The sequence below is a fragment of the Meleagris gallopavo genome, chromosome 4 (genome assembly GCF_000146605.3).
Source record: "Meleagris gallopavo isolate NT-WF06-2002-E0010 breed Aviagen turkey brand Nicholas breeding stock chromosome 4, Turkey_5.1, whole genome shotgun sequence".
Lineage (NCBI taxonomy): Eukaryota > Metazoa > Chordata > Aves > Galliformes > Phasianidae > Meleagris > Meleagris gallopavo.
In genome coordinates this window covers 36457242-36484664 of record NC_015014.2, presented here as the reverse complement: position 1 = coordinate 36484664, position 27423 = coordinate 36457242, and the positions used below count along the sequence as shown (strand labels likewise).

The following is a 27423-nucleotide window of genomic DNA, read 5'->3' as shown; positions in this document are numbered from 1 at the left end:
GCCGCGCCGTTGGGTGCTGGATGCGTGCCGGTGCGGCGGTTGTGGTCCTCAGCGTGGTGCCGTGCTGAGGCGTTCCGTCCGTCCTTAAAGCCGCAGTTGGCCCGCGCCGTCCGTGTTCTCTGGGAATAGGTAGCTGGCTGATCCCGCTGGCAATGGTTAGGTCATAACGAGGAAAATCTGCTTCTTTCCTTTGTTTGAAACGGGAGAAAGGAGGCGAGGCTCTGCTGTGCCTGCGGGGCAGTCTGTCAGCAGCCGCTAACGGGGCATCGGCGCGACTTGTTCTGCGTGTGCCCCGTGCCCTGCCTGCTGCTCCGCTCCTGCTCCGCCTCCGTAAATAAACCAGTCCGCACATCCAGGAGAAAAGCACCATAATATAGCGGCTTCTTAACTGCAAGAGCTGCCCCGCCTCAGCAGAGAACGAGATGCAAGGAAGGAGTGTACAAGTGAGAGGAGATCTGGCCGCTACCCTGCTCTGGTCGCTGTGGGGGACGGGCTGAGCGCGGCAGGACCGCTGTGTGCGCTGGTCCCAGGCGCAGCCCACACCGTCTTTTGCGACAGGTGGCAAATAACTCCGCTGTCACTTTAAAAGGTCATACTGGTTTCATTCCTTGGACTGTGAAAAAGCTGGAGGGTTTGTTTTATAGATTATGAAACAAGCTGTGTAGGTCTTCATGTGATATCTTCTGATCTTTGTCAGGTCATTTTCTGTAGGTTGAAATTACAGGGTAGGAAGTGAATTCGAAGAGGTGCAGCTCTCCCTTCGTGTGTAGTAAGGAATGTCCGGGGCGCTCTGCAGAATACATCTCTGAAAGTAGTTGGAGTATGCTGAATGCTTGCATTTATTTTGCGTATTTTGTCCAGAAGAGGAGTTACTGTCACTTAGTATGGAAGCATTGATAGTATAAACCACGTTTTGTATGGTCCCACCTCTCGTGTTGATGCTTAAAGGCCCATAGTAAGCAAGCAAGCTTGATATCACAGAAGCAGATTTCTACAACTGGACCCCTGTTCCTTTCACTTTGTATGACAGATGTTGTCACATTTCTCTAAGTATCTTTGTAACAGAAGTTAAATTTGAAATTTGTCTCTGTGCAATTTACTGCCAGTGTAATTTAATACTTGCCTTCTAAAAGGATGTAAGTATGTCATCACAGATTTGTGTGAATCCATATCATTTTGATTTACACCATCTTAGTTTTTCTAGCTTTTATTTTCCCTCTGATGAGTTATTCTTCCTTTTTTAGTTCCTTTCTTGCATATACAGACACTGATAATTCAATTTCAGTTAAGGAAAACTAACAGCTGTAGCTGTGTAGTTTTAATAGACTGAAATCTCGACTTCAGCTTTTGCTTTCTTCTGATTTGCATTGTTTGTGTGAACAGTGCTTGCGGTTGTGAGGCTGCAAGAGCCGGCAAGGCAACAAAAACGAGGACTGCCTTACACCTTGACACTGCCGTGTTGAGGCTTGCGAGATTAATTGCAAACTGAAAGAATACCGGTGAAAAAGCAAGTGCTACGTGTTAGTGATATGCTTTGGTATCAACAGAGTTTTCTTAAATGCTGAGTTTAATCGCAGTGAACTCTCAGGTGTATTTCACTACTGAAAGTAAGATTGTATACAGATTCTAATAATAGTTTCATAGCTGATATTTGCTCCGGCTCCAGGCTCCCCAAAGCCATGTTTGCAAAGCTTTATTCCTAAAGCAGCGCCTAGAAGTGGGTATGGGGGTGGAGGAGGAGCAAAACAGAGCAGAATACAGCTTGTAGCTGTTTGTGTTTCCCGAGTGATTCAAAATGTGTGAAATGCTTTAGATAGCTTCTTAAAATGTAGCTCTGCTGTACATAAGCCGTATTTGTTATGCGTTAGTGGGCTCATAAAATACTGTTCAACTAAAGAAAATATCCTGTAACGGTGTAACTCACTGTAGCTTTCAGCGAAGTGGTATGTTGTGCTGATAATTAATGTAAGTTGCTGAAGGGCTCGAATGTAGCTTGAACTTCAGCTGGGAGCTCTACCTGGCTTATCTTTTCAAGGTAATTGCTCTTTCACTGTCTTGAGTGGTCAGCTCACAGCAGGGAGAGAAACTGATATCCGGCTAAGGAGGTGCGATTTGCACAATAATTTGAAGACCATCTCCATTGTTGTCCTGCTGCAGATGTCAGCTTCCTCTCTGATGGCTGTACTTTTGTTTCCTTATGTTGTGTACAGGGAGCTGAAAAGTCTTTCAAATGATGATTTCCATATTAATCGCTTTATTTTTTATGTTAATTTTGTTTTTAAAAGCTGTCTGCTTTTGCCAGTATTGCTTTGGCTTGAGTAAAGTACTCTGACTGGCATTTTTCTAGGATGACTGCATACCTCCAGTGAACAGAAACATGAGACAAAAAAAGGTGAATTTATCTATGTAGAAGTTTTGATATTTTTTCCAAGTAAAGCTGTAACTTCAAGTCACCTTGCTATGGTTTAGTCCCTTTTTGTGGGGGCTCCACTCTGAAGTTCCAACATAACTTGATTTGCCTTTAAAATCAGCGACTCTTGGTGAAAGATCTCCAACCAAAGAAAGATATTTAAGTGTAGCCCTCACTGAATGCACCTGGACTTACAAGAAGGATGGGAATTGTATTTCGTAATAAAAGTTAATAGATGCTTTTCATTTGGAGATCTTACTGTATGTTCTTGCAGTGAGCCCGTCTGCAGCTGTGTGTTAATGTAACCTGCTTGCAAACACTGGGCTTACAATATATGCCTGCTGAGTGTTGTCCTTCGGGCCAGCCTGTTCAGAAATTGCCTAGATAACCTAGCTTTTTTTTTATCTTACTTTGCCTTCTACGTAAAAGGGTAGCTTCTGAGTTGTAGTTCTTTGCGTTGTTTTTTTCCTTTTTTTTTTTCTTTGTTGGAGTCTAATGGTTTGTACTGGGACACTTGGGAAGGTGTAAAGATCAAGTAATTTCTGTCCTTTTTCAGCTCTAAGAAAATGTATTTATTGGGGATCAAAGATCTTCTTTTAGATGGATTTTGTAAACTCCCTTTAACAGGTTGTTTCCTTCTCTGCTAATGAGGAATTTGCATTATTGAAGGACATATAATTATCTCCACAGGTACTTCAAATAATTCGGTAACATATTTGTTAATAGCCTTGCTTTTCTGACAGTGCGTAAAAACAGTTGAAACCGTAGATGTCATGACTTGCTGAAATTCAGAAGCTTTCTTTAGTAATCTAATGGGGAGAGCAGGCTGCTCATGAAGCATTCTGGATTAACAAAATAGAACAAATTTTTCGATGGAAAGCCTGTGGTTTGGTACCAACCTGCCTGCAGTGAATTGCTGTGGCTAGAAGACATTGCAGGGAGCTGTGAGACTTGGGTTTCAGCTTAGTCTTCACCACACAGTTATTCTGTGACCTGAAGTTTTTCACCTTCTCTGTACTTGGTATTTTTCTACACTACACAGTATTGAATGGCACATGTTATTATAGGGAATGCATAAAGCTAAGCTCCTTAACATGTGATAAAACTTCTGAAAATTACTCTGTGGAGGTGCAGTGTTTGCTCCATACCGTAACATTACTTTGATTTTCTCAAAGGTTATATTTAACTTTTGATTGACAGAATGACGGGAATGGAGACTGAAGCTGCAAGAGACAAAGCCATGGAAGAGGAAAGCACTGAACAGAAGAAAGAGAGGGAGAAAAAGAAGAGGTCGAGGGTTAAACAGGTGCTTGCAGATATAGCTAAGCAGGTGGATTTCTGGTTTGGCGATGTTAATCTCCACAAAGATAGATTTCTTCGAGAACAAATAGAAAAGTCCAGAGATGGATGTAAGTTTGTATTAATTGCATGTCAGCAAACAGATGTGATTTTGATTTTCTTCTTTGCTATGTTACAGGTGATGTTTGAGAGACCTGAATTGATTTTTTTTTAATTATTTTTAGTATAATTAATAGCATAAGCAAACAAACAAGGGCATTTATTTCCCTTAGATGTACAGTACCTGAATTGTAGGGTAAATGTATGCAGGAATGAGAATGCCACTTTTTCAGTTTGATATTCTTTGTTCCTCTTTCTTGGACAAATTTGATATGTGAGAGATTGTGCATTTGCTTTTATAGGGCTTTTATAGGTCTCTTTTCTGCTGGCAATTTTTGACAAGGTTCATTTGACTTCAGATTAGGAGATAGAGCTTGAATTTGGAACTACTTGACACATTCTGAGGCAGAAGTTAATTTACACATTACCTGCAAGTACTTGCGTTTTGCTTTAAGGGTAGTAAATTTGTGGTTAAGATTTTTGCTCAATTGTGTTACTCCAGATGGATGATTACATCACTTGTGCTATATCTATAGAGAGAGACAGTCCTTTTCCGGCAAAAGAAACGTTGCATTTCAGATTCCACTCCACTTTGGAGTCCTTTGAAGTGTGTGTGTGTGTGCGTGTGTGTGTGTGTGTGTATATATATATATATATATACAAACATATACACATTTAAGTATAAATCATTAGGCTATCTGTGTTGTGTGAGAAGTGTAATCTTCACTTGTTGGAGTTCTCAATTGCATTGAACTTGAGGTCCTTTAAAAAAAAAAGTGTTCAGAGGAACAGTCTTTACATTTTCTATGGGTATTAGAGTTTGGATGCCTTGAACAATTTTTAACCAAGACTGATACTGCATAATTTTCTGTTCAGACGTTAGCAGCATGACTCATCCTAGCTAAAGTAAAAGCAGGGCCTCTTCTGTATTGGAAAGGTTAGGTTACACACTCAGTTGAGTCCTTGAAGGAGAATTTTCAGTGCAAATTATTTCTGTGCTGTAAAAGTACATCAGAAAGGCTTTTTCTTCCTTTCTTTTCAAGGACAATTATCATTTGGAAGGTAAAAGGGGAGATAGATTCCTTTGACAGATTGGCACAAAACGTTAAGTGTAGAATTCCTTGAAACTTGAATTCTGATGGTAACAATTTTCTGTAAATCCTCATCAGTATGCAGTGTGGTTGCATGCTCTAATTATGACTTGCACATTCTTTTCATGGGAATTCTGGCTTGTTCTTGGTGTCTGGTTTTTACACACAAGTAAGGCTTTCTAGATTGCATTGATTTCATCATGTGCACCTTTCTTTTCCTCCTCAGATGTTGACATATCACTTCTTGTTTCTTTCAACAAAATGAAAAAATTGACTACTGATGGAAAATTGATAGCACGAGCCGTTAAAAGCTCATCTGTTGTAGAGGTGAGTGTTTAATACTTCACTCCTTTGTGTTTGCTGCTATTGAATTAGTAGTTACAGTGGAACTGAAGTAATCAGTCTTACAGAAAATGCTTTTTTTTCTTGTTAAATTCTAGTTGGACTTAGAAGGAACTAGGATTAGAAGACGCCAGCCTCTGGGTGAACAACCAAAGGATGTGGATAGTCGTACAGTCTATGTGGTAAGGTTGTACCTGTTTTACAAGCCTCATATATGACAGCACTTTATTTCCAGCTACAGCAAATACTTTAAACGTATATTCTTGCTGCAAAGTCTTTTGGAGTGCAAAAACCACTGTACATTTTTAAAGCTGTAATATGATTGCAAATTATTATAGCAATAAGAATGACACATACAACAAAGCAGCCGTGTAGTTTTACCACACCAGTTAGAAGTTGGATTTTCTTTGACGAGATCATTGATTTAATACAGGAAACATAGGATTTTTTTCTCAAAAAAAAAAGACAGTGCAAAGGAGAGAGGTGCTCTGTAGATGTACTGAACTTGTTATGATGAGGCTCTTAGCTTAGGCTTAATATATACTTTCAATGCAATAAGGATTTTTGTTTTGGAAATACCTGTGCAATTATTATTTTTATTAGCACAGGGAGGTCTGACTACTACTGCTTGTGCAGAGTAAAGGAAGTAAAGTGAAAGTAGGTGATCACTGCCAGAGGCCAGGGCAAGAAAGGAGTGGGGTTAGTGTGGTCTTCTAGTACTGTCTTGATTTAAAATGCCGAGTGGAGCCATTTCACATCCTAGCTTGGGAATGGTGTATTTTCATCTGTATATTACTACTTTAACTGGGCTTTTCTGATTAATGTTGCTAGAGGCGTAACAGTGGTTACCAATAAATGTTTATGAAGCATGTTAATGTAGTCAAATATTTAGAATAATAGTTTTATGTAACAGCAGGTGCTGAAGACAATCAGGCATGCTTCATAAAATACAATCTCTTTATAAAATCTGTTACTGCAAGTGCTTCTGGTTTTGTAGCACTAGCATTCTTTTAGTTGCAGGATTTACCTAAGTGAGCTAATCTTATGTTAAGGTTGTGTTTTTAAATACTCCTACTAGCACAGTGTGGCAACCTTACTAGTTAAACAACTCAATAATGTAAATGAAAATAGCTTATGCTGCATCTCAACGTGATATTTTAGATCTCAGAGTAGGTCTACTATTATCATATTCTTGAGTCACTTATGTGGTAACAAGGGAAGAGATCTGATGGTTGTACTGTCACTTATTTAAAGGTCTTGTGCATTTTTAATAGAATTGAAGCCGGTATGAAGGCCTTCAAGTGTTCTTTTTATGGCTATTGTGATTTAGGTTTATTCCCATAGATGTTAGCAGCTAGGTCTTCCTGTAGTTAATAATTTCAAGCAGGAGCCAAGCTTCCTGTGTTGAAGATGAGTAATAATCATGTCCAAAATGCCAGCCCATCCAGGTAAATAGAAATTGGCTTACTCTGATCTTTGAGTTCTTTAACAAAAACCCAGAAAGGCTTGCCACTGTCTGCCAGTCGTGGTATTTCTCTGCTGTGATGACAGGAACTTCTCAGATGCTGCTTCTATATACTTTTTAGAGATGATATTTCAATTTATTGAATGATATAACCTAACTACATAGTTAATTGGGTTTTCTTTAATCCTAACTTCTTCTATAAGGCCAAAATAGCTTATTCGTGTTTTGTAACTTAGTTAATTCATATAAATCTTATTTGGAGAATATGTAGCAATTCAGTATTCTCTCCTTACCACCAAAGAAGGTACAGAGTTGTTTTGTTGTTGTTTGTTGTTTGTGGGGTTGTTTTGGTGAGGGGAAGAGGGGTATTGCTCTTTTTTTTTTTTCCTTCACATTTTAAAAGACTGATGTGTAAGATGTGCCCACCCTTTATTTTGTTATTGCAAAACTGTTAAGCCATATTACTCGTTAAGTCATTTTACCCATTAAGCCATGAGGGGGAGCAGTGCTCTTTTAAGGAGCAGTAAGTTCATTAGCTTGCGTTTTCAAGAATTTTTATTTATTTGAGGAGTTTTCTTTGTTTCTTTGAAATGATAAATTGTACTCGTTTCATAAGCTTTCAAACTTGAAAAATATTGTGAAAAGCTTATGAGATGTGTACGATACAAAATAACATATTTAAAGTATAGTTAAAAATAAAGTCACTGATCATAAGATAATTTCAAAGAAATTTAGCATTTCAATATTATACCAAAACCACAATGAAATGTTTCTCTCAAACAGGCAGAGTTCATGCAAACAGTTTTCTACCCAAATAGAATAATAACTTTTCTTAGAGCAAAGAGCTTTTAGTGCAGTAACTTAGTCATGGGGGGGAAAAAAAAAAAAAAAAAAGTGGTTACTTTATTTAGGCATGAAGTTGGGAGTATTGTTTTTAAATTGTGTTCAATTGAGTCTGTTTAGAAATTGGTACAACAGAATGTTTCTTTGATAAGTGAAGGAAAATTGTTAGGAAATGAGGCTTTGCATCTGCATGCTGCTAGAATGTGTTGCTATATTAAAAAGCTTGTTGAGTAGTACCTCTTTAATGACCTACAGGAATTAAATTGTGTGATACCTGAGTTTTCAACAATATAAAACAAAAAAGAACAACAACAAATCCTTGTGCTATACACTGACTAGTTTTGACACTGACAGTGCAGTTATGCTTTCTCAGATCTTAATTGGACAGAGATGGTTTATCTTCCCAAGATGCAGTGACATATGAGACCTTGGTGTTTCTGTCAAGGGAAGAAGATGAGCCTGTTAAATTCAAAACAAATTATTTGTTAAGATTAGGTGAATGGATAGAGATCCATTTTTCAGATCATTTTTAGTGTCTGAATGTTACAACCTCGTGACAATAATATTTACTGAAATCTAGTTTTTTTTTAACGTTACATCAAACGTGTTTTTTGTGAAGAATTGTAATTAGATGTAGTAAACCACCTGATAAAATGCAATACTGAGAAAACAAGATTTCTTTCTATTTTTATAGGAGCTTCTTCCCAAAAATGTCAATCACAGTTGGATTGAGAGGGTGTTTGGGAAGTGTGGTAATGTAGTTTATGTCAGTATACCCCGGTATAAGTCCACTGGTGATCCAAAGGGATTTGCTTTTGTTGAATTTGAAACTAAAGAGCAAGCAGAAAAAGCTATTGAGGTGAGTAATGGCAACTCTCATCTGTCTGTTCTTCCTGTTTGTGTGGTAGTGATATGGACATAGAAATTTTGGTATGTGAAGTCTAAAATATCATGACTGAAATTCTGAGCTAGCAGGAGTTATGTCCTGATCTCTTCCCCTTGGAATTACTATCAATCCCATAAATCCTTAAAAGTTTAAATTCTGATATTTGGAGATTCAATAGAGTCACTGGGGGGGGGAGGGGGCAGTGGCAGTGTTGAATTAATTTTATTGGCTAGCATTGGCATCTTAGACAGAATTAGAGATCTCTATAACAGTGGAATGGCTAACTCAATTTCTTGACATAAGCATAGTTGCACCAAGTTAACTGTCTGTAAATATACATTTGAAAATTTAAAAGTTTCGATATCATAATGGTGACAGAGGCACAAATATGTCACACTAATGATGTGAAATAAGTGAGCTCTGAACTTGTCCAAAGTCATGGAAGGCTTTGTTTTTCTTGAACATTGCTCTGCTGGTTTTAACTTGAATGGGGATTCCTTGCTTAACAAAAAAAAAAGTGGACTTTTTAAAATTAATTGATGGATTTTGTGTTTAAGTTTTTGAATAATCCTCCAGAAGAAGCACCGCGGAAACCTGGGATGTTTCCCAAAACAGTAAAGAATAAGCCTGTCCCTGCACTGAATACAAGTAACAGCTGTGTAGTGGGTAAGTGTTAAGTTGGTAGGATCAAAACTAAATGCTTTATGTTTCAGCCTCTGAAGAGTTTTGAACTGATTGCTGTTATAATCTAATCTCACATTTCTTAACCTTGAAGAAATAAATATGCTTTTTTAGTGCTGCTTTTCTAGGCCAATGTGGGCTTAAAATGGAATTGTAAAATTCAAATGTGGAGGATTCTGCTGTTTTGTTTTCCTGCTTGATAAGAAGTTCAGTATCTTTTTTCCCCTCTTGCCAGCTACCATCATTAGTCATTGTTATGCCAGCAGAACAGCTTTCAGACTACAAGTATTTAGCACTAGCAAAAGGCAAATTGGAGATATTGTGTTAGTTATATTTAGTATTGTAAAGAAAGGTACAGACACTAGGAAGATTAGTTTTGAACTTTAGTGCTGTTTACATAAGCTTGTGATCGTCTGACATCAGAGGAAACCTTGTGCTATTTTTCATTCCTCACTGAAATTCTCAAGAGAAATTTGAAAACCGTTTTTACAGTTTTCCTCTTTGAACAGAGCAGCCTATAGCAGAATGAACTTCTTGCAGCTTATTTAACTCACTTTACGTAATCTATAAATGATCACATAAACCTTGAGGATATTACTAAGAAGAATCATGAATTCACAGTTTCCAATAAAAAATAGCTACTGTAATTTATGAAGCTGCATAACAGGGTCATGTACTAACTCTGATTCAGTGAATCATTTTTCCTCTTGCTTCTGATAGCCTGATACAATTTCCTAGACATCAGGGAATTTCCTACGTTTTTCTCAAACCTACTGATGAGTTGTGTTCCTTGTTATTGTCACTGACTCTTCATTATACTATCAGGGCAGTTAGGATTAAAAATATCAAAGGAAAAAACCATCTTTTAAACAATCACGGAATCAGAGAATATCAGGGATTGGAAGGGACCTTGAAAGATCATCTTGTCCAGTTCCCTGCTGGAGCAGGAACATCTAGATCAGGTCACACAGGAACAATGCTTTAAACTCCTCTAAAGGATGTTCATAATGCTCCGTACTGCATCCTACCCACAACAGTTTTGAAGTAAGTGTTGTGAACAAAATGCATTTTTTTTTTTTCCTACCGCTTAAGTTAGCATTCTTTAAAGGGCAGCTAGCTTTTAGGGTCACGTTGTTGAGTAACTCCTTTTTTCTGGGAATATGAATCAGCAGGTTTTCTTTTTGTTTGTCTTTGACTGGTCTGGAAGCTGGTGTGTATTTCTTCTCGAAGACAAGAAGGCAATGACATAACACCTTAACTCCTTCCTTAATTTGAAAACAGGTATTTTGGGAAAACTTGTAGTCAAACTGCATGTGTGACAAGACTTTTTCCCATTTTGTAAGACCATGTGTATTTTTAATTTTTTAATTCTGATTAGAATGCCTGGGAGGAACTTTGGAAGAGTGTATTGCATCTTAGCTGTGTAGCTAGAGATGGTAGAGGCAAACACCTATTTAACATCTCAGATTATTAGCATGACCAGTGGTATAACAACTGTTTACTTGGGTCAGTTAATCTAACTCAGTTGTTAATCATTAGCAGTTGTAAATATCCTTTTTTTAACGTAGAGGAGAAGAAAAAGAAGAAAAAAAAGAAATCCAAAATTAAGAAAGAAGGCAATGTACAGGCAGCTGCAGAGGCAAAGGAATCTAATGCGAACACTACAACAGAGCAAGCACCCAAGTCAAAAAGACACAGGACTTCATCAGAATGTTCAGAAATGGGGGAATTGAGGTTCACAAGCAGCTCTCGAAAAGAGAGAAAAGAAAATGGGACAGATCAGAAAGCTCAGAAATACCTTTGGAAAGCAGGCCAGGAAAGAGAAAAAGAAGTAGTTCTGGAGATGGTGAGATATCAATTGCAAAAGTCAAGAAAACTGTTCAGAAGGATGAAGTTCATCCTGTAAAAGAAGAAACAGCAGAAGCTCCAAAAGATTCTAATGGTAAAGTTCACTGCATGTTTTTTTCTCTATCATTCATATAATGAGTAGTTGAAAGGCCAGACATACAGACATAATCTGTTACAGATGGATGGGAATGAGGGGAATGGGAATGGCTTGGGAATGAGGGCAAGGTTTAGGATAGGCAAATTGCTAACCTTGTAGATGGTAGGCAGCTTTTTCTGCAATGTAATCTGTGTAATACAGATATGTTAAGAAACCAACTCTTGGGAAGGCAAGTAAGCTTATCGAATTAAAGATTGGTAACATTCAAACTGGTGAATTGCTCTGCTTGAGTCAGTAGGTAAAAATTGGTGTAGTTGAAACAGAACAAGGTCAGTTTATGAATATTTGGGATTTTCTGCTGTTGAAATTTAACCTGATAATGAGTCATTTCAAGGAGATAACCTACAGGGAGAATAGGGAAGGTCTTTAACAGTGAAGTAGGTAAATCTCATCAGAAATAGAAGTGGTTCAAAGAAGTTCAGTATTCACTGAAGATACAAAGATGGGCTCAGTTTCTTAGAGGAGATAAGGAAAAAAGTCAGTATATGAGATTAAAAGCTGCATTGCAATTGCAGTTGCATGTGCAGGAAAAATCCAGTAGAGATCTCAGCTAAGAAAGTGGACTAGAAATAAGTCATTTTCTTTGAAATGGCAGCAAAGAAAAATGGTGGGGGAAGGAAACTTGGCAGTTGTCTACTGCCTCTGTACTAAACTTTTCTTTTGGATTTCTAATTTAGAAGTTCCTGTGGAAGATGATAAAGATGGTGATAAAAAAGACACATCACTTTCAAAATCTAAAAGAAAACATAAGAAAAAACACAAAGAAAGACACAAGATGGGTGAAGAAGTTATTCCACTCAGAGTACTCTCAAAGTAGGTTTAATATGTGGCTTACTACCAAAGTCTTTTTGATTTATGAGCAGTTTGTGATGGTGTAATGCTAGTCCAAACCTAAGTGAAAGAATTAAACTCACTGGTTTGGTTTAAACTCCCATCTCCATGTTCGAACTTCAGGTTAAAATTATGCCTCGTAATATTGTTATCATCATTGTTATTATCATTTTGCTGTCTGCATTTTGTTTGTTTGTTTGTTTTTTGTAGTAGGGGTAGCCTTTTTGCCCAGTAAACGTGTTTGGGAGTGCTGTAATTTTAAAATGTTCAGTTACCATGGGTCTTCTGCCTTGGTAAAGGAAATTGAGTTGTTTAATTTAATGTTTTTGTTTTTTTTTAATTGAGCGCTGATACATCACACGTTTTACAAGTAATCTTCATATACAAGAGTTGATACAAAGTTTTTTACACAATGCTTTTGAAACAAGAACGTCTCAGTGTGCATGTCTGACAGTCCATCACCATTGCTAAAGTGCAATTCCAATTTTTATACAACAGAGTTGCATATTAGCAACAGTATTAGCCTGTAGTTGAGCAGTAAAAACACCAGAATTTTAAAAATCTGTTCCTCTTCTGTTGGGTTTCAGGAGACACCACAACTAAAACATGGAAGCACTTACTTTTTCAGGTGTACAGCAAGTACCTCCATGTTAAAGTTGAGGGGATCCTTCTGTCTGCGCTATTATTAGTATACTTAATTCTGTTCTGTATAAAAGACTACGTGCAGTGCAAATGAAGAAACAGGATGGAAAACGAAGCAATCTTGTCTAGAGATTTTATGGTACAGATACTGTGAAGCCCCACACTCCTTCCCCCATAACACAGAAACCAAAAAGGATGCTATGCTTTTAAATTGTTGTTCTGTTCCAACATTCCAGTTGAGAAAAAGGATTCACCATCACTAAAACATGGAAGCACTTTCTTTACAGAACAAAGCAAGCACATCCACATTTAAGTTGTGGGGAACCTTAAGTGGAGAGACTGTATTTCTTTCTGTAAAAGAAACTACAAAATCACTGTAACAATGCAATCAAATCATGCAACTAAATGATAGTTTAAAAAGCCGACATTGGTTATTTCAGCGCTGGGTGCACGCTAGGTGGAGATCTCCATGCACCCAGCGCTGCAATAAACCATGTCAGCGCTGTGTTGTAATGCTTTTCTTTCTCCTCCTAGAAAAATGCTTCAGACATTAGGATCCACCACCACTGAAACATGGAAGCACTTACTTTTGTAGGCAGCAGGTACCTCCATGTTAAAGCGGAGGAAGTCCTTTAAAAATTTTTCTGAACCTACAGACCATAAACTGTCTTGGTTAGCGTCCTTATCTGCTTTCGGCCAAAAGTCTCTTTGCCCAAATCAAGTAATCTTGAGGTGGGGAGAAAAAGTAAGAACAACGTCGTGGACAGCATTTCAGAATTGAGAACAGGATTCACCTCTACTAAAACATGGAAGCACTTACTTTTGTAAAATCACAGAAAGCACCTCCATGTTAAAGTAAAAGGGGTCCACAAAAAAAATAAGTTATCAGCGGTGCTTGTCGTCTTCCACCAGGATCCTGAGAATAGTACAAATACAAAGAAATAAGTTTTAAATTTTAGCGAAGTAAAAGAAAAAAAAAATCAGAAGAGGATAAGCATTGTAAATACTTGCCTGACTCATTCCCCACGGTCTCCTCTTCTTTCGAGACAAGCTAACAAGTAACTCCTTGTGCTTGTATTTATACCATACCTTGCCATGGAATGGTGTTGCCTTTTTATCTCAACGAATCATTACGTGGGTCTTTTGTTATTTTAATGTCTTTGCTCTGTTGAGAATGTATGATCCTGGGTGAGTCTGGATGCTTTTTTGAAGTATACAGTTGTCAATGTTAACAGCTAAAACCATTACCACAAGATATCCTCCTCTTTAAAAATCCTCTATCAGCTTGTTTGATAGTACAGATTAGGGTAACAATGAGTCGTTCTCACAGTGGCACTATAGGCATTGTGTTTCTGTGGAGCAAAGCTCTAGCTGTTTGCAGAAACATCTCCATGTTAAATGTATGTAAATATATAAATTGCTTCCATGTGGTGGTATTTTTTAAGCAAAGTGCATTTGAATAGTAAGGAATGTTCTTATCTCAGTAGGTTTTTGGAGAGTTTAACCAGTTGTTGATTTTCGATCAATGATTTTTCTAGAAAGTAAATGACTGATTCTTAATATAGTGACACAGAAGTGGTTTCACTGAACTAATTGGGTGAATTCGGAGTTCGCCGTCTCTGAATTAAATCTGAATATAGTGCCTTTGCGCTATGTAGTTCCAGCAGAATACAGTTCACTGCTGTTCTAAATGTTTTCTGAATGTGTAATGGATTTGAGTCACTCTACAAATGAGGTTAATCTTGTTTTAACTTGCTTGATATACTCAAAGCAAAGCAAAATTAAAAAAGCAGATAGGGACAAAGCTGAAGATGAGCAAACTGTGAGGAGACTTCTAATAGGAAAGATCTACACCACTTGCCAAGTTTACTTTAAGCCATCATAAGACAGATTTGTCTGAGTGTGTTTACAACTGACATACTTCTCTTGGGTTGCCTCTTTACAGGACTGAATGGATGGATTTGAAGCAAGAATATTTGGCTCTTCAAAAAGCCAGTATGGCCTCCTTAAAGAAAACAATGTCCCAAATCAAACCTGAGCCCGTGGGAGAGATGAAAACGAATAATTGTGCACCAAAAAATCTTCAGTCTAAAAATGGCAAGTGTAACTGTTTGTTCTTCATTTTCTTTCTATATGGTTAAAGAATGCTTAAGTCGCTGCTCCTCCAGAAACACAGAAAAATAAAACTTACTTTCCTATGCAGATGTTTTCTCTGAATGCCAACCTTCCCTCATTTAGATTGGTTTAGGAATAAGGAATTTTTTAAGCAAACAAGTGGTGCAAGAACGCTCCAGTTTCACTTCTTAAACAAAGATTTTTATTTTTTTTAGGCAATTGTAATTTTAAAAGCCTTGGAGAAATAAATCAAGAATGAGTTTCTTGATGTAATGTTGGCCTGCATTGTTTAACCATCTCTTGCAAGGTTTACGAAACTATTACTTCAAGGCATTCAGAAATGCCTTATAGTGCGGTTTGGTCAGGTTTATAGCTAGAAGTAAAGTTGCATGTTCTTGGTTCTATTTGTATATTTTTCTGAAATAGAATTGTTTCCTCCCCTCCCCTCCTCAGGGTCCTCTTTCTCTTCCTGCTCACTAACTTTGATAACAGATGTGTCACTTATTTTAAATCACTATAGAATTCAGGATTTGATTATTAACTGTGGTGAATAGAATAAAAAATATGCTTGTGTGCTTGTGAAGCTACGGAGTTTTTTTTCTTAAACATAATTACTTTGGTGAAGAATCTGGATCCATTATTTTAAAATTATATACTTCTTTCATTTCTGTGTACATCGCTTTGCTTATGTGCTTTCGTAGAGACTTTGGCTTGTCAAACTGATAAATGTGAAGTTTTTTCTCTCCTTTTTTAAAATGATCAGCCACCAATGAAGATGGTGCCGCTCCTGTCAAGGCTAACACAATGGGGCCCCAGTTTGTGAGTGGAGTAATTGTGAAGATCATTAGCACTGAGCCCCTGCCGGGCAGGAAGCAGATCAAGGTAATGCCTTTGTAACCTCAGGGTAGCTGTTAGCCTTTCCTCTTACAGTGCCCCCCAAATGTTTGAATATTTCGTTTGAATACGATTTAAACAAGTTTTAATGATATTTTTTTTTGTTTGCTTGCCTGTAGCTGCGTATAGATTCCTCTCTAGTACCTGTTAATGGAAGCATTCAAACAAAATGTAGCCTTTTCTGTGCTTCAACCAAGTCTGAAAATAATAGCAAAAAAAAAAAAAAAGCTCTGGAGGATGAGTAGCTGTCAAAAATGTGGTTAATATTATATTGTTAAAAGTAAATCACTGCTAAGACCAGTCTTCCATTTCAGGAAGAGAAGCTTGATGTTGATGGGTGCCCTTTTCTGTATCTAATTGTGCCACTAGTTTTGGTACAAATCAAATTAAGGAACCCTTAGTGGTAAATTGTTTTTTTGTTGTTGTTGTTTTGGTACGTGATGGCTTGTTGTTTTCTTGAAAATATATTTTGTATGAGAAAGTTGTCTTTTGGTTTTAACTCGTGTTAGGATAAATATGCAGACCACATATAATGAATAAATCTAAACACAAGTTCTGAGGTAGCTTACCATACTACTTATATTTCTAAGAGTACTATATTTCGTTTGAAATTGCTTTCTACTTGCAAGCGCATAAATATTAGCAAGATTTGAAGGGTATTTTTTACTGAAAAAAATTGATGATACATGGGGCTTCAACTTAATCAGTCTTATCTGCTGGTATTTGTAGGCAGTCGTGTGAGTGCTGGAGGCACTGAGAGAATGCGGTAGTTGTCATTGTAACGTTTAAGGCTGGTTCAGTTTGACTGCAGAATACATTTTACAGAGTTGAGTTGGTGTTGCCACTTAATACACTGTGTTCGGGTAGGGGGGAGTTCGTTTTCAGCTACTGCTGAAATGATAAACTTCAAGTCTGTTATTTCCAGATAATACAAATTTAGTTACTTTCTTTAGTTTAAGGGAGACGTTCCAGGGAAATGGAAATAAAGACAAAGTAAGATTGGGGTGGCCTTTGCTGTTGTTAGTAATAGTTGTGGTTTCCAAAATAAGGCAAAATATTTTACAAACTGTTACCAAACAAGTGAGGAAAGTCTTTTTAGGAAGAAATACAATTGCAAAATACAGCTGTAGTTAGTAGAAACAACGATCAGCAGGATGATCCAGCTGATTTTCAGGTTGGCAGTGGAAGCTGCAAACTATACTTGATGCTCTCTGGCTGATTTGTGGCTGTACCAGTTGCCTCTATGAAATGTATAACTCTTCAGCAAAAACCTTTACTTTGCCTGTACGCCTGGTCTGTCGTAGCTACAGCACTGCTGCCACCAGACAATGCATTTAGGTATTTTTGTAGGAGATTTCCAGCATTTAACTGTTTCTTCTTGTATGACAGGCATAGGGAACTTCCACACACCTGAAAGATCTTATCAGAGCAATCCTAATATTATTTTGATATTTTAATTTTGCTTTACTACTTCCATTTGCTCCCCTATTTCTCAGAGATACTTGCCAATTACAATGTGTTGTGAGTCTTTTTGTTTTGTTTTTTTAAACTATGACTATGAGTTACCAGAATTAAGAGTGAAAAGTAGTTTTGGTTCTCAAATGACCTCAACAATTTTGGTAGTTAATTTTCTTTTGCTCTAAGGTTGTGCTTTGTAGTGGATGGGATTAAAAGCAAGTAATTGTTGAACAGTAGCGACTTGAGCTGCCTGCTGTGAACAAAATGGACTAGGAATGTGTGGTTTTAGTTAATTTCCATAACAGCAGGTATTACAAGTGAAGTACTTCATCTGAAAGAGCATGTGTGACTCTTCCTCCTTCAGCTATTAGTGAAAATTTTCAGGCAGAGATTACTTCATAAAGATAGGAAGGCCTGGTTTTCTTTACTGTTCAGATAATCTGCATTGAAGGAGCTTGCATGTGTGGATTTCGTATGTAGGAAGATACTGAATATTTTTCTGTTGGAATGACACTTTTCAGTGTTACAGCACACTATTTTCTTTCTAAGGAATGTCACTACAGATACAGTATTGAAACCAAGTGGACAATAACTAGTGTTCCATCAGTAAAATTGTTCTTGGGAAAAAAATATCTGTAGGAATTATTGCTTAAAATAGTTCTCAGGAGCACAGTGAAAGGTTAATAGTTGTATTAGTTATGGGCTCATTCAGAACTCTGTAATATCCTTCTTGTGAAAGTATACTGACTCAAAATATTAGACAACTATTTTTTTAATTATGAAAACAGTTAATTCTTTCTACTTTATAACCTTTTATGAAAATGAGCGGTGTTCCACAAATTGTGTGGTCAAAATAGCTGCTCTACTATACTCAGTTTCATGGTCTGTGTTCTCACACACCCTGATAGGATGCCTTGGCAATGCTGGCTGATGTTGCTTATGTTGACATGCTAGAAGGAGACACCGAATGTCATGTCCGTTTTAATACTCCAGAGGATGCGCAGACAGTCATGAAATCTCACAAAGACCTACAGATAAAAAACAACTGGAAATACGAAATTCTCACTGGTAAGTCCTGTTGCTTGTTTGTTATTTTGTGTGGTTTTTTGTTTGTTACCAGTTGTTTTTTTTGGTTTTTTTACTAGTGGAAGGAGACCATTTAAATTTATATATTTTTACAGCTTCAGAGACTGACTAAAGATCATATTCTTTGTGTATCATGTAGTATTGTGGTAGCTTTATGGATAAAATTTTAAGTGTCTTTGTAGCTATGGAACAGACTGCATTTTTATTAGCTAGTATATCTACTTCCTGTAAATCTTAATTTTTTTAATTTAATGGAATTATTAAAATAGCAAATGTTTTTGAGCCACTGTTTAGAGCAAAATAATTGCTTTACTTGCTTTGATCGATTAAATTCTGTTCTTTTGAGATTGGTTTTGTCACTTCTGTAGATTTGGACTACTGAACATAAAGCACATTTTGGCCTTAGGACTGTAATGTTCTGATGACTGACAAGAATTTGAAATGAAAGATACCAAGCCCTCAGCATGGTTACGCTTTAACATCTGCCTTCTAATTAATCTTTTTTTTTTTAGGAGGTTAAATAACGTATGCCAGGGTAATGCTGCTTAAAAATATAATTTCACTAAAATGTTTACTGGTTTATTTATTAGACTTGCTGTAATGTATTGTCTGTCCTGAAATTACTCTGGTGTTCTAAATTCTTACTTTGTTTTAGATTGAAATATTTTTCTGTGTGTAGAGAAACATCTTCATGTAAGTGAAGAGCAGGAGAAAGGGATGGGGAGTTGAGAGTTGTCTCAAACTTCATTACTGAGTTCATACTTTTTAATTCTAAACGCTAAACATCTTAAATGTACCAAAACATACAAATGAAAGAATCATATAGATGAGATTATCTTGTCTGTTTTTAAATGTCCTTATATACCTGCATAGAGCCTTATGGTCCAGTTCCATGCATGCATAGATGTAAACCCATGTAAGAGACAATTAAGGATTACAGAAGAAATAACTGCAACGAAAGCATTAACCTTGATACTATAACAGTTAAAGTTTAAGCTTGGTGAATGCTGCTAATGTCATGCTGAGATTATTTGTCCTCCAGAGTCTTGTGTTTCAGAAATCCAGAAAACCCAAAATATTCTAATCTACAGTTTTGTGTGTGTTTCTTTTTCCTTATATGAAAGAGCACAGTGGTAGACTGGGAGGAGGTAAATACTATATTGTAGGATCGTTCCATTCATAGTTCTAATTTTTCTTCTCCTGAACTGGTTCATTGAAATGAGAATGGAAGGGCTTTTGAGAAATGCAAAAGGCTGAGTAAGGACTTCAGCTTTTCTTGGTAGTGTAAATGTGAATATGATGAATAACAATAGGGAATCTTTAATGCTCCCTGCTACTTCAGGAGCAGAAGTTCTGGTAATATTTGACTTAATAGGCAAAAGTTCTATGCTTCTGACAGCATATTAAGCATATGTGATAATGTTTGGGTATTGTGATTGAATGTACATAAAATGCAGTTAAAATATCTGTAGAATTGCTTATCAGAATAATATAATTTCCGCAGAAACCCTTTCCAAGTTAACCTGGAGACTTCCCAGTAACTGATGGTTTCTCATGAGACTGTATGGCCTTTCACCACAAAATTTCTATTGTGATAGTTGCAGTTCACACACAAAGAAATGTGGCAAACTGCTTATTTTACCGCAAAATAGTCACTGAAGAAAACTGCTAAACTATTTCTGCTCTTTTTCTATCTTCCAAAACTACCCACACGATTTACAGTTTGCTTCTCACAGTTGATGAAGCCAAATATTGTCATTTTGCACTTATTTTTTGATAGCCCACTCAAACCAGAGTAAGTACACCAGTCGATTATATGGTCTCTCTCAGTAATGTGGTGAAATGTTAGTAAAAAATGAGCTCCTCCTACCAGTTAAGTGTAAAGAGGGATGTTTGCTTATTTCTTCAGTTCTTTCTGTTAAGCTGGTAAAGATACTTGCTTGGGAATACCTAGCTGCTTTGCCAATCCAGTCCTGAAGTTAATAAAGTTTGTAGTAATTTAGTCCAGGCCTACAGAACACAGGCCCTTGTGTCAGTTTCTTTAGACAGTCTTTCTTTACATTGTTCACCAAAGTGTGTTGATCAAATGTTGCAGGGCAGCCTTTTATATAGGGCTGGCTTGTTTATGAGTAGGAATTGGGTTCATAAAGACTAATGGGGGGGAAAAAATAGTTGAAGCCTACATTATTACTCAGTTGATCTGTTTTGAAACCAATTTTGTGATAAGCAGAAAGAGAGGTTTTGTTTGCTGTCCTAATAAAAATAAAAAGTAAAAAAATAAATCAGAATTCTGTTTCTTATTACAACTGATGTTTAGGTTTGCCTGATCAGTTTTTTACATGGGGTTACCTGAGTTAGGGAAGATTTTACCAGCACAAAAAGCATGTTTTTATCTTGAATACCTGTATTCACATACTGTTATGTTAACTTGATTTTCAAGGTGATAATGAGCAACGTTACTGGCAGAAGATTTTAGTGGACAGACAAGCTAAACTTAACCAGCCTAGAGAAAAGAAGCGGGGTACTGAAAAGGTAATTTGTTTCCTCTGTCCTTCTCTTCAGTGTGACCACTAGCTGAAAAAACTATCTGCTTTTTCAGAATCTTTGCCTCTGTAATTAGTCAAGGATGGACAACTTCTACCTACTTTGCAACATGGCTTTACAGCCAGAAAGTATGTAGCTGACCTAGTCCAGTTGCCAAATGCAAGGGTTCTCTTTATGGAGATGAGAAAAATTTGAACTCAGAGCTAATTACATGAGATTAATTTGTAAGCTGATTTTTCCTTTTATTTGCTCTAGGTCATTTGTCTAGTGCAGTAAACAGCATTTCATTAGAACAAAACCTTTTCTCACAAGCATTTATACAACATTTAATGTAGAAGTCTGTGCTATGGTGAAAGATGGTGTGATTGTAGTGTAATTTCAAATCTATGCAAAACGGTCTTGTATGTTCCAACCCAGACAAATTCATGTACTGCTACCAGCATCTGTAGCTAAACAGCTTCCAAACTAAAACTGTCTTGCATCTAGTGAGCTCAGAGCACACCTCAGGTGCTTGAGTATGGTTGTTTTCACTGTCAAACAGTTAATCCTACTATCTGTAGCACTGCAGTATAATTTTACTCAGTGCTCGTTTGGTGTTTTCTTCCAACCTTGACCTTATTGTGCCCATCAGATCACAGTGTTGAGAGAGTGTTGCAGTGAACTTGGCAGGGAGCAGCCCCAATTCCTGCCCACAGAAGATACTTCCAGTCATGAAGGGTACTTTATCAAGGGAGTTCGACCTTTCACCCTGAAGAGAGGGGCCAAACGGTATTTCACAGATGCTTTATTGCTAGGTTTACTCAACACATGTATTGGAGATAAGGCTTCCGAGTTGGCTTTAACCTGTCTTTGTTCATGGCTTACAAAACTTCAAAATCATCTGACCTTGTTTTACAGTGACTAACTATATAGACTTGTGGACAAGTTCTGTTTCCAAGATGCCACATTGTGAGACAGTACTGAGTTTCCTAGCTGTCCCATATAATTGGAAAAACATACTGCATTTACCAAACAAACAAACAAAAAAACCCAACTAATTACACAGTCTTTTCAAGCTGTACTGTCTTGTTTCTTTAAATGTGCTTCCACAGATCTCACAGGCAAATGAATGTAGTCCTCGTAATAACAGATGTGCACAACATATATGTCCAGAAAATCAAATCAGTTATTCTGGAAAAACAAGAGATGCCTTTGAATCTTAGCCATTATTTCTTAATATAAGCAGTATCAGACTCCATGAATGTGAAAAATAAAACTTTAGAGCTCTTTAGTAAGTACTGCCAGCTTCAGGTTTTGTGTTTTGTTTTTTTTTTAAATGGGTCCTTATTTTAAAGACGATGTATTTTGCCAGTGACTTTGTTTTTTACTCCATATTGTAGGTGTCCTGCTCTCATGATTCTATTTCTTCGTCTTTTTGACGATTGGTATTTGTTGACCAAACTGGTGTAAAGTGGCCAGTAATGCACCTTATTTAAGCTTGCAAATATAAACTGTCGCAGTTCTGCTTAACAATAGCAGCAGCAGGGATGCAAAACTCCTGCTCCTCCCCCTTACCCATCACCTTACAATGCTGGGAGGTGTTAACTTCAAAGCTTAGCAAATGCTGTTTAAATGCTAACTCTGTTAAGCAAGACATCAGGAAAAGAATGTCTAGCCCTAGTCAAGAGCTTTTAACCCTTTATTTAAGTTTTTGCAGCTTATATACCAGGGAAAGATAGTACAAAAAAACCCACGGTATTGCTTTATTCGTTATTATGTAAGAATTTTCAACATAAAATATTACAAATGTACTCCTACGTTGGTTCACTCAAAGATCACGGTAAAAGCAAGAAAAATGTATGCGTACATACAGCTCAGTATGCCACTGGTATCCTTACTTTATGGATATCTGCTCTTTTAAGGATTTTTTTTTTAAGCCCATTACAAGAAATTTTTTAAGATGAGCACTTCACTGTTATAGCACTGTTGGAGTCAATACATTATAGATAACTATTTGAATTAGTATATAAAACTTAAAAGGTTCGCCATAATTTGTGACTGGTATCTAACTACCCTTTGGTATATGGGAGAATTAAAACGTATTCAGTGTTGGTATTGTGATAAACGATAAACCTTTTTTTTTTTTTTTTTATAATTTGTCTTTGCCCCCAGACTTGTTAGTTCATTGTCATTTGTGTGCTTGCTTCTTCTAGCTCTTCCAAATCTATGCTTTAGCCTATTGTTCAATTACATGATAAACAACTTGAAATGATAAAGACTGGAAATCTTGTCAGAGATGCTTCTTTAGGGCAGTACTAGTTCAAGCAAATCTTAAGCAATTAGTGTATAGCTTTAGATTCCATAGATTGATTAGAAGTTGCTCACAAAGAAAGAAGATGCTGTATGCTTATGCTTTCAGCCTGGGTGCTTGACTTCTGTGAGAGTTGAAGCATCTTATGCTTTGTATACTTCTTACACAGAAGGAAAGAATGAAGTTCAAGAGGATGGGAGTGATGGAAGAAGTGAAAAGAATTTGAGGAGGAAGTGAGAATTGGGTGCTAGTGAATGGAGAAAAAAATTTGCAGAATAAATGGGAAAAGGGGATAGTAGAGAACAGTGGGAATGCTTGGGCACAGCCCATGCTGTTCTTTTCTAATTACACTCAGGTGCTGTGTCTTTGCAGGCCTGATTTGTTCCCTGCCTGTGCACTGGCGATGGGGGCTAATAAAAGAGGAGGAAGGGAGGATCTCACTCTAAAGCACATATTAAACACCTTTCATAGAAACATAGAATGGCTTGGGTTGGAAGGGACTCCAAGGATCCTCAGGTTCCAACACCTCTGCCACAGGCAGGGCCACCAACCTCCAGATCTGGTACTAGACCAGGCTGCCTAGGGCCCCATGCAGCCTGGTCTTGGACACCTCCAGGGACAGAGCTGGAGCCTCTCTGGGCAGCCTGTTTCAGCACCTCACCACTCTCTCAGTAACAGACTTCCCCCGACATCCAGTCTAAGCCTTCCCTCCTTGAACTTAAACGCTTTCTCCTTGTCCTATCACTGTCTACCCTTGTAAAAACTTGACTCCCCTCCTGTTTATAATCTCCTTTTAAATACTGGAAGTCTTCAATGAGTCCACCCCGCAGCCTTCTCTTCTCCAGGCTGAACAAGCCCAGTTCCCTCAGCCCGTCTTCATAGGGGAGGAGCTCCAGCCCTCTGATCATGTTTGTAGCCCTTCTCGGACCCTCTCCAACAGCTCCCTGTCTGTCTTGTTTTGGGGCCCTGGATTCAGTACTCCACATGGGGCTTCATGAGGGCAGAGTAGAGAGGGACAAGCACCTCCCTGTCCCTGCTGGCCACCTCTCTTCTGCTGGAGCCCAGGATATTGTTGTCCATCTGAGCTGCAAGGGCACACTGCTGGCTCATGTTCAGTTTTTCTTCAACCAGGACCCCTGTGTCCTTCTCCACAGGGCAACACTTCAGGAGTTGTTCTCCCATTCTGTATATGTATCTGTGATTACCCTGACCCAAGTGCAAAAGCCTGGACTTTGCTATGTTGAACCTCGCTAGGTTCGCATGGGCCCACCTTTTAAGTTTGTCAAAGTCCCTCTGAATGGCATACCATTTCTCTGCATGCTGCTTTAGCTGATGTCTGTGGAAGGCTGGGCTGCTCTGTGAGACACAAATAGTAGTTCCAGTGAGAAATAGGTGCTGGTACTGGATTTATTACTTGAAAATGAGAGTTCTTAAGGTCCTTTTGCAACAACCCCCATCTGAAGTTTTGACCAGCACTGAGGTGCTGGTATAGAAACATCTGCTGGTATAAATTGGAGAGTTTATATCTTTAAGCTTTTGTTCTTTTGTGATTGTGATCTCCATGCAATATACTGAATTAATGACCCTTTGTACTCATTCCTTTTTAGAGCTTAATTCTTCTAGTCCGTTCTTAAGTTAGCAGTGAGTAAAAGTAAAAAAAGTAAAAAAAACTCTTGGTTGTATATTTAAATTAATCGTATTTCTGGAGGATGGTTGAGAAAGTAAGTAATCAAGAAAAATTTGAGCTGTTCCTGCTGTCGAGACTATATTAAGGAATGCAGTTAAGTTACATGCTAGAGGATGAGGGAGGACTGGTTGTAACTGTAGTAATATAATTACACTGCAACATAGCAAACAGTGCAAAACAGTGCAGTATCAGTACAGTATGATTCCTGGCTGCTGTAATCACTGCAGAGCGTACTGTGTACTACTATGCTGTGTACAAGAAGCGATGTCTACAGGGCATAGCTTTGGCTACAGTCACAGAGATAAATAGTAAATAATTTCATTTATACGTGAGACTCTTCAAATCAAAGAAACTGTGATGGGCTGCCTCCTGCACAGGTTCCTTTTCCCCACAAATGACCTCAGCACCAGCTGATACTCTCCTAGTTTACATCGGATAAGTTGATGTGGATTTATGCTGGTGCTTTATGGATTTATGTCTAGGTTCACCAGTGTCCCCTGCTTTCTCACCTTTTATCCAGACAAGGAAGTCTGTCTTGTTCCTTATGTATTTTTGCTCATGTAACAGTTATTATGAGCTTTTGCTTACATATAAGGAATCATTCCAGCAAGAGTGCTTGCATTTTTGCTTTCGGATGTTATCATGGCATTGGTGCAGTGCTGTAGTTAAATAGGTGAGTGTTCTAGTATGGGTGCTTGAAAAACAAGCATGTTTTTAAAGTTGGTCTCAGCGTTTTGTTGTCAGCAAGAGTATTAAAAGAGTATGCTTTGTTGTCACAGAAGCAAGAGTATTAAAAGAGTATGCTTTGTTGTCACAGAGTATGTAAGTTGAAAACTAGCAGTTTAGTAATGTTCCACGTGGGCATTTCTGATGCTTGCTTTTTTTTTTGTGGAGAGCAGTTAACTTTCTAATTTACTAAGAGATTTCTTGAGTACCACTAGTGACTGCACATGTGTATTCTGAAGTGAATGTATGAAAGAGAAACAAACTGAATTAAACTGGTTAGGCTATCAAATTATGGTGGTATTTTGGAAAAAATATTTGTTTCCAGTCACTTTTGCAAGGAAGCACAAGAACTATTTTACCTTCAGTAGGTGATGTGTGTGAGGATTTCTACTGAGATTTTTTCCCTAAAGTGTAAATATCCTACAGGAATGCGGATAGCTAAATTCAGAGTTTACTACAGACATAACAAGTCTAGATTTGGGATATCCCCCTAAATTTGGATAGCTGTGGGAAAAGGGAAAAATGTTCTATGCCAGATTGAAGTTATGTTGTGGGAGTCATCTGAACTGATGAGGAGCACCACTTGTCAGAGTAGTAATGTACAGGTGTCCTAGCTGATCATCTTCTGCAAAGCAAGAAAGGCTGCCTTTTCTGAAAAGAGTCTGGATTACTGCCATGAGTAAAAGATAGCATGGTCAGAGATATGAGTTACAATAATCTGCAATCAGACAGGGAACTGAGGCAGGCAATTTCAGCAGTATGGCAGTTCAGCGCTTACAGCTTCAAATCATGTGGAAAAAGTAAAACAAACCCAGATACTGTAGTAATTTTATCAGCCTGCCCTGAAATGCAGCCAACAACGTACTGACCTCTGGTCAGATGGATTTGAGTAAGGGGTTCCTAGCATTCTATTCATTCATTCCTAGCTTCTCCCTACTATGCTGTTATTCTTTAAGAATATTTCTCAGCAGAGCTATGATGTGTTGTGCTGTTTTCCCATCTCCTCCTTCAGGATTTCAGTGTTCTTGTCTTTGCTACCTTACTTTAAAAAATGACAAAGCAGTCATACGGCTTTTGTGTGTGTGTCACCTTGTTTATCCTATTTCGTCAGTGCTAGCTGAATCCAGTAAATGGATATGTTCTTTAATTTCCTGTATAGCACTGCATTTTTTGATTTCTTAATGCATAGTTTTGTTCAGCCATGGTGGGAGGAAGAAGGAGGACTGGAATGAAAGATGCTGCACTGTCCAGAAATGGAAGGGATGCCCTATTTCATTTTTGAATGCTCTGAGGCCCTGCTCAAGTGTAGCTAATTGGGGCTGCTTTAGCTTTTTGTTGCATGTACAGATTAGCTCTTCTGTTCAAACAGGATCTTTGTCTTAGAAAACTTGGTAAATCAGTGAATAGTACAATCATGATTGTGAAACAAAATTGTAATTTTAGTCAAATCATAATTTTCTTGTAAACTTTCTTCAATGTTTTTCATGTTTGTTTGCAGTTGATTGCCAAAGCTGAAAGAATGAGACTTGAAAAAACTCAACAGACAAGTAAACACATTCGTTTCTCTGAAGATAACTAACCAAGGCTGAATATAGTCTTGAAATTGAACCATGGATTTAAAAAAAAAAAAGACAAAACCAAACTCATCACTGCTTACAGCAACTAAACTGTTTTTAAGAAGGAATCAAAAACCCGTTCATTTGACTCATAATTCTGCAGATTGCAAGTATGAACATTACTCCAGATCCCATTTTTGAATAGGCTGAATGTTTACTGCTTCTGAGCCTCTAGGTAGAGCTTTATGGAGAAAAAAAAAATGTATCGAGATATTGCTCTAGTTCACTTTTGGGTTTTTTGTATGTTGAAGTTTTATACACCAGGTTATGAAATAAAATGCTTGACAAATTTTCAGTTGTGTTTCTCTAATTTGGTGTTTAGACACTATAAATAATAAAACCGTTTAATAGTAAATGCATCTCTCTAGGCCTCTACCTAGTTCATTAGACCATTGAAAATGCAGTAGCATGAA

The 27423-nt window shown here is 37.5% G+C and overlaps 1 protein-coding gene across 1 annotated transcript; it reads left to right on the top strand.

Moving 5' to 3' along the window:
* Positions 1-502: 502 nt before the first annotated feature.
* Positions 503-27305, top strand: LARP7 (La ribonucleoprotein 7, transcriptional regulator). The gene is given in 14 exon segments (XM_010709982.3): positions 503-589; positions 3611-3819; positions 5126-5226; positions 5340-5423; positions 8244-8408; positions 8993-9101; positions 10685-10837; positions 10840-11058; positions 11799-11934; positions 14540-14691; positions 15473-15591; positions 17970-18129; positions 20588-20679; positions 26893-27305. Coding segments are annotated over 13 exon segments (1779 nt in total). The 5' UTR covers positions 503-589; position 3611; the 3' UTR covers positions 26974-27305.
* Positions 27306-27423: the final 118 nt, after the last annotated feature.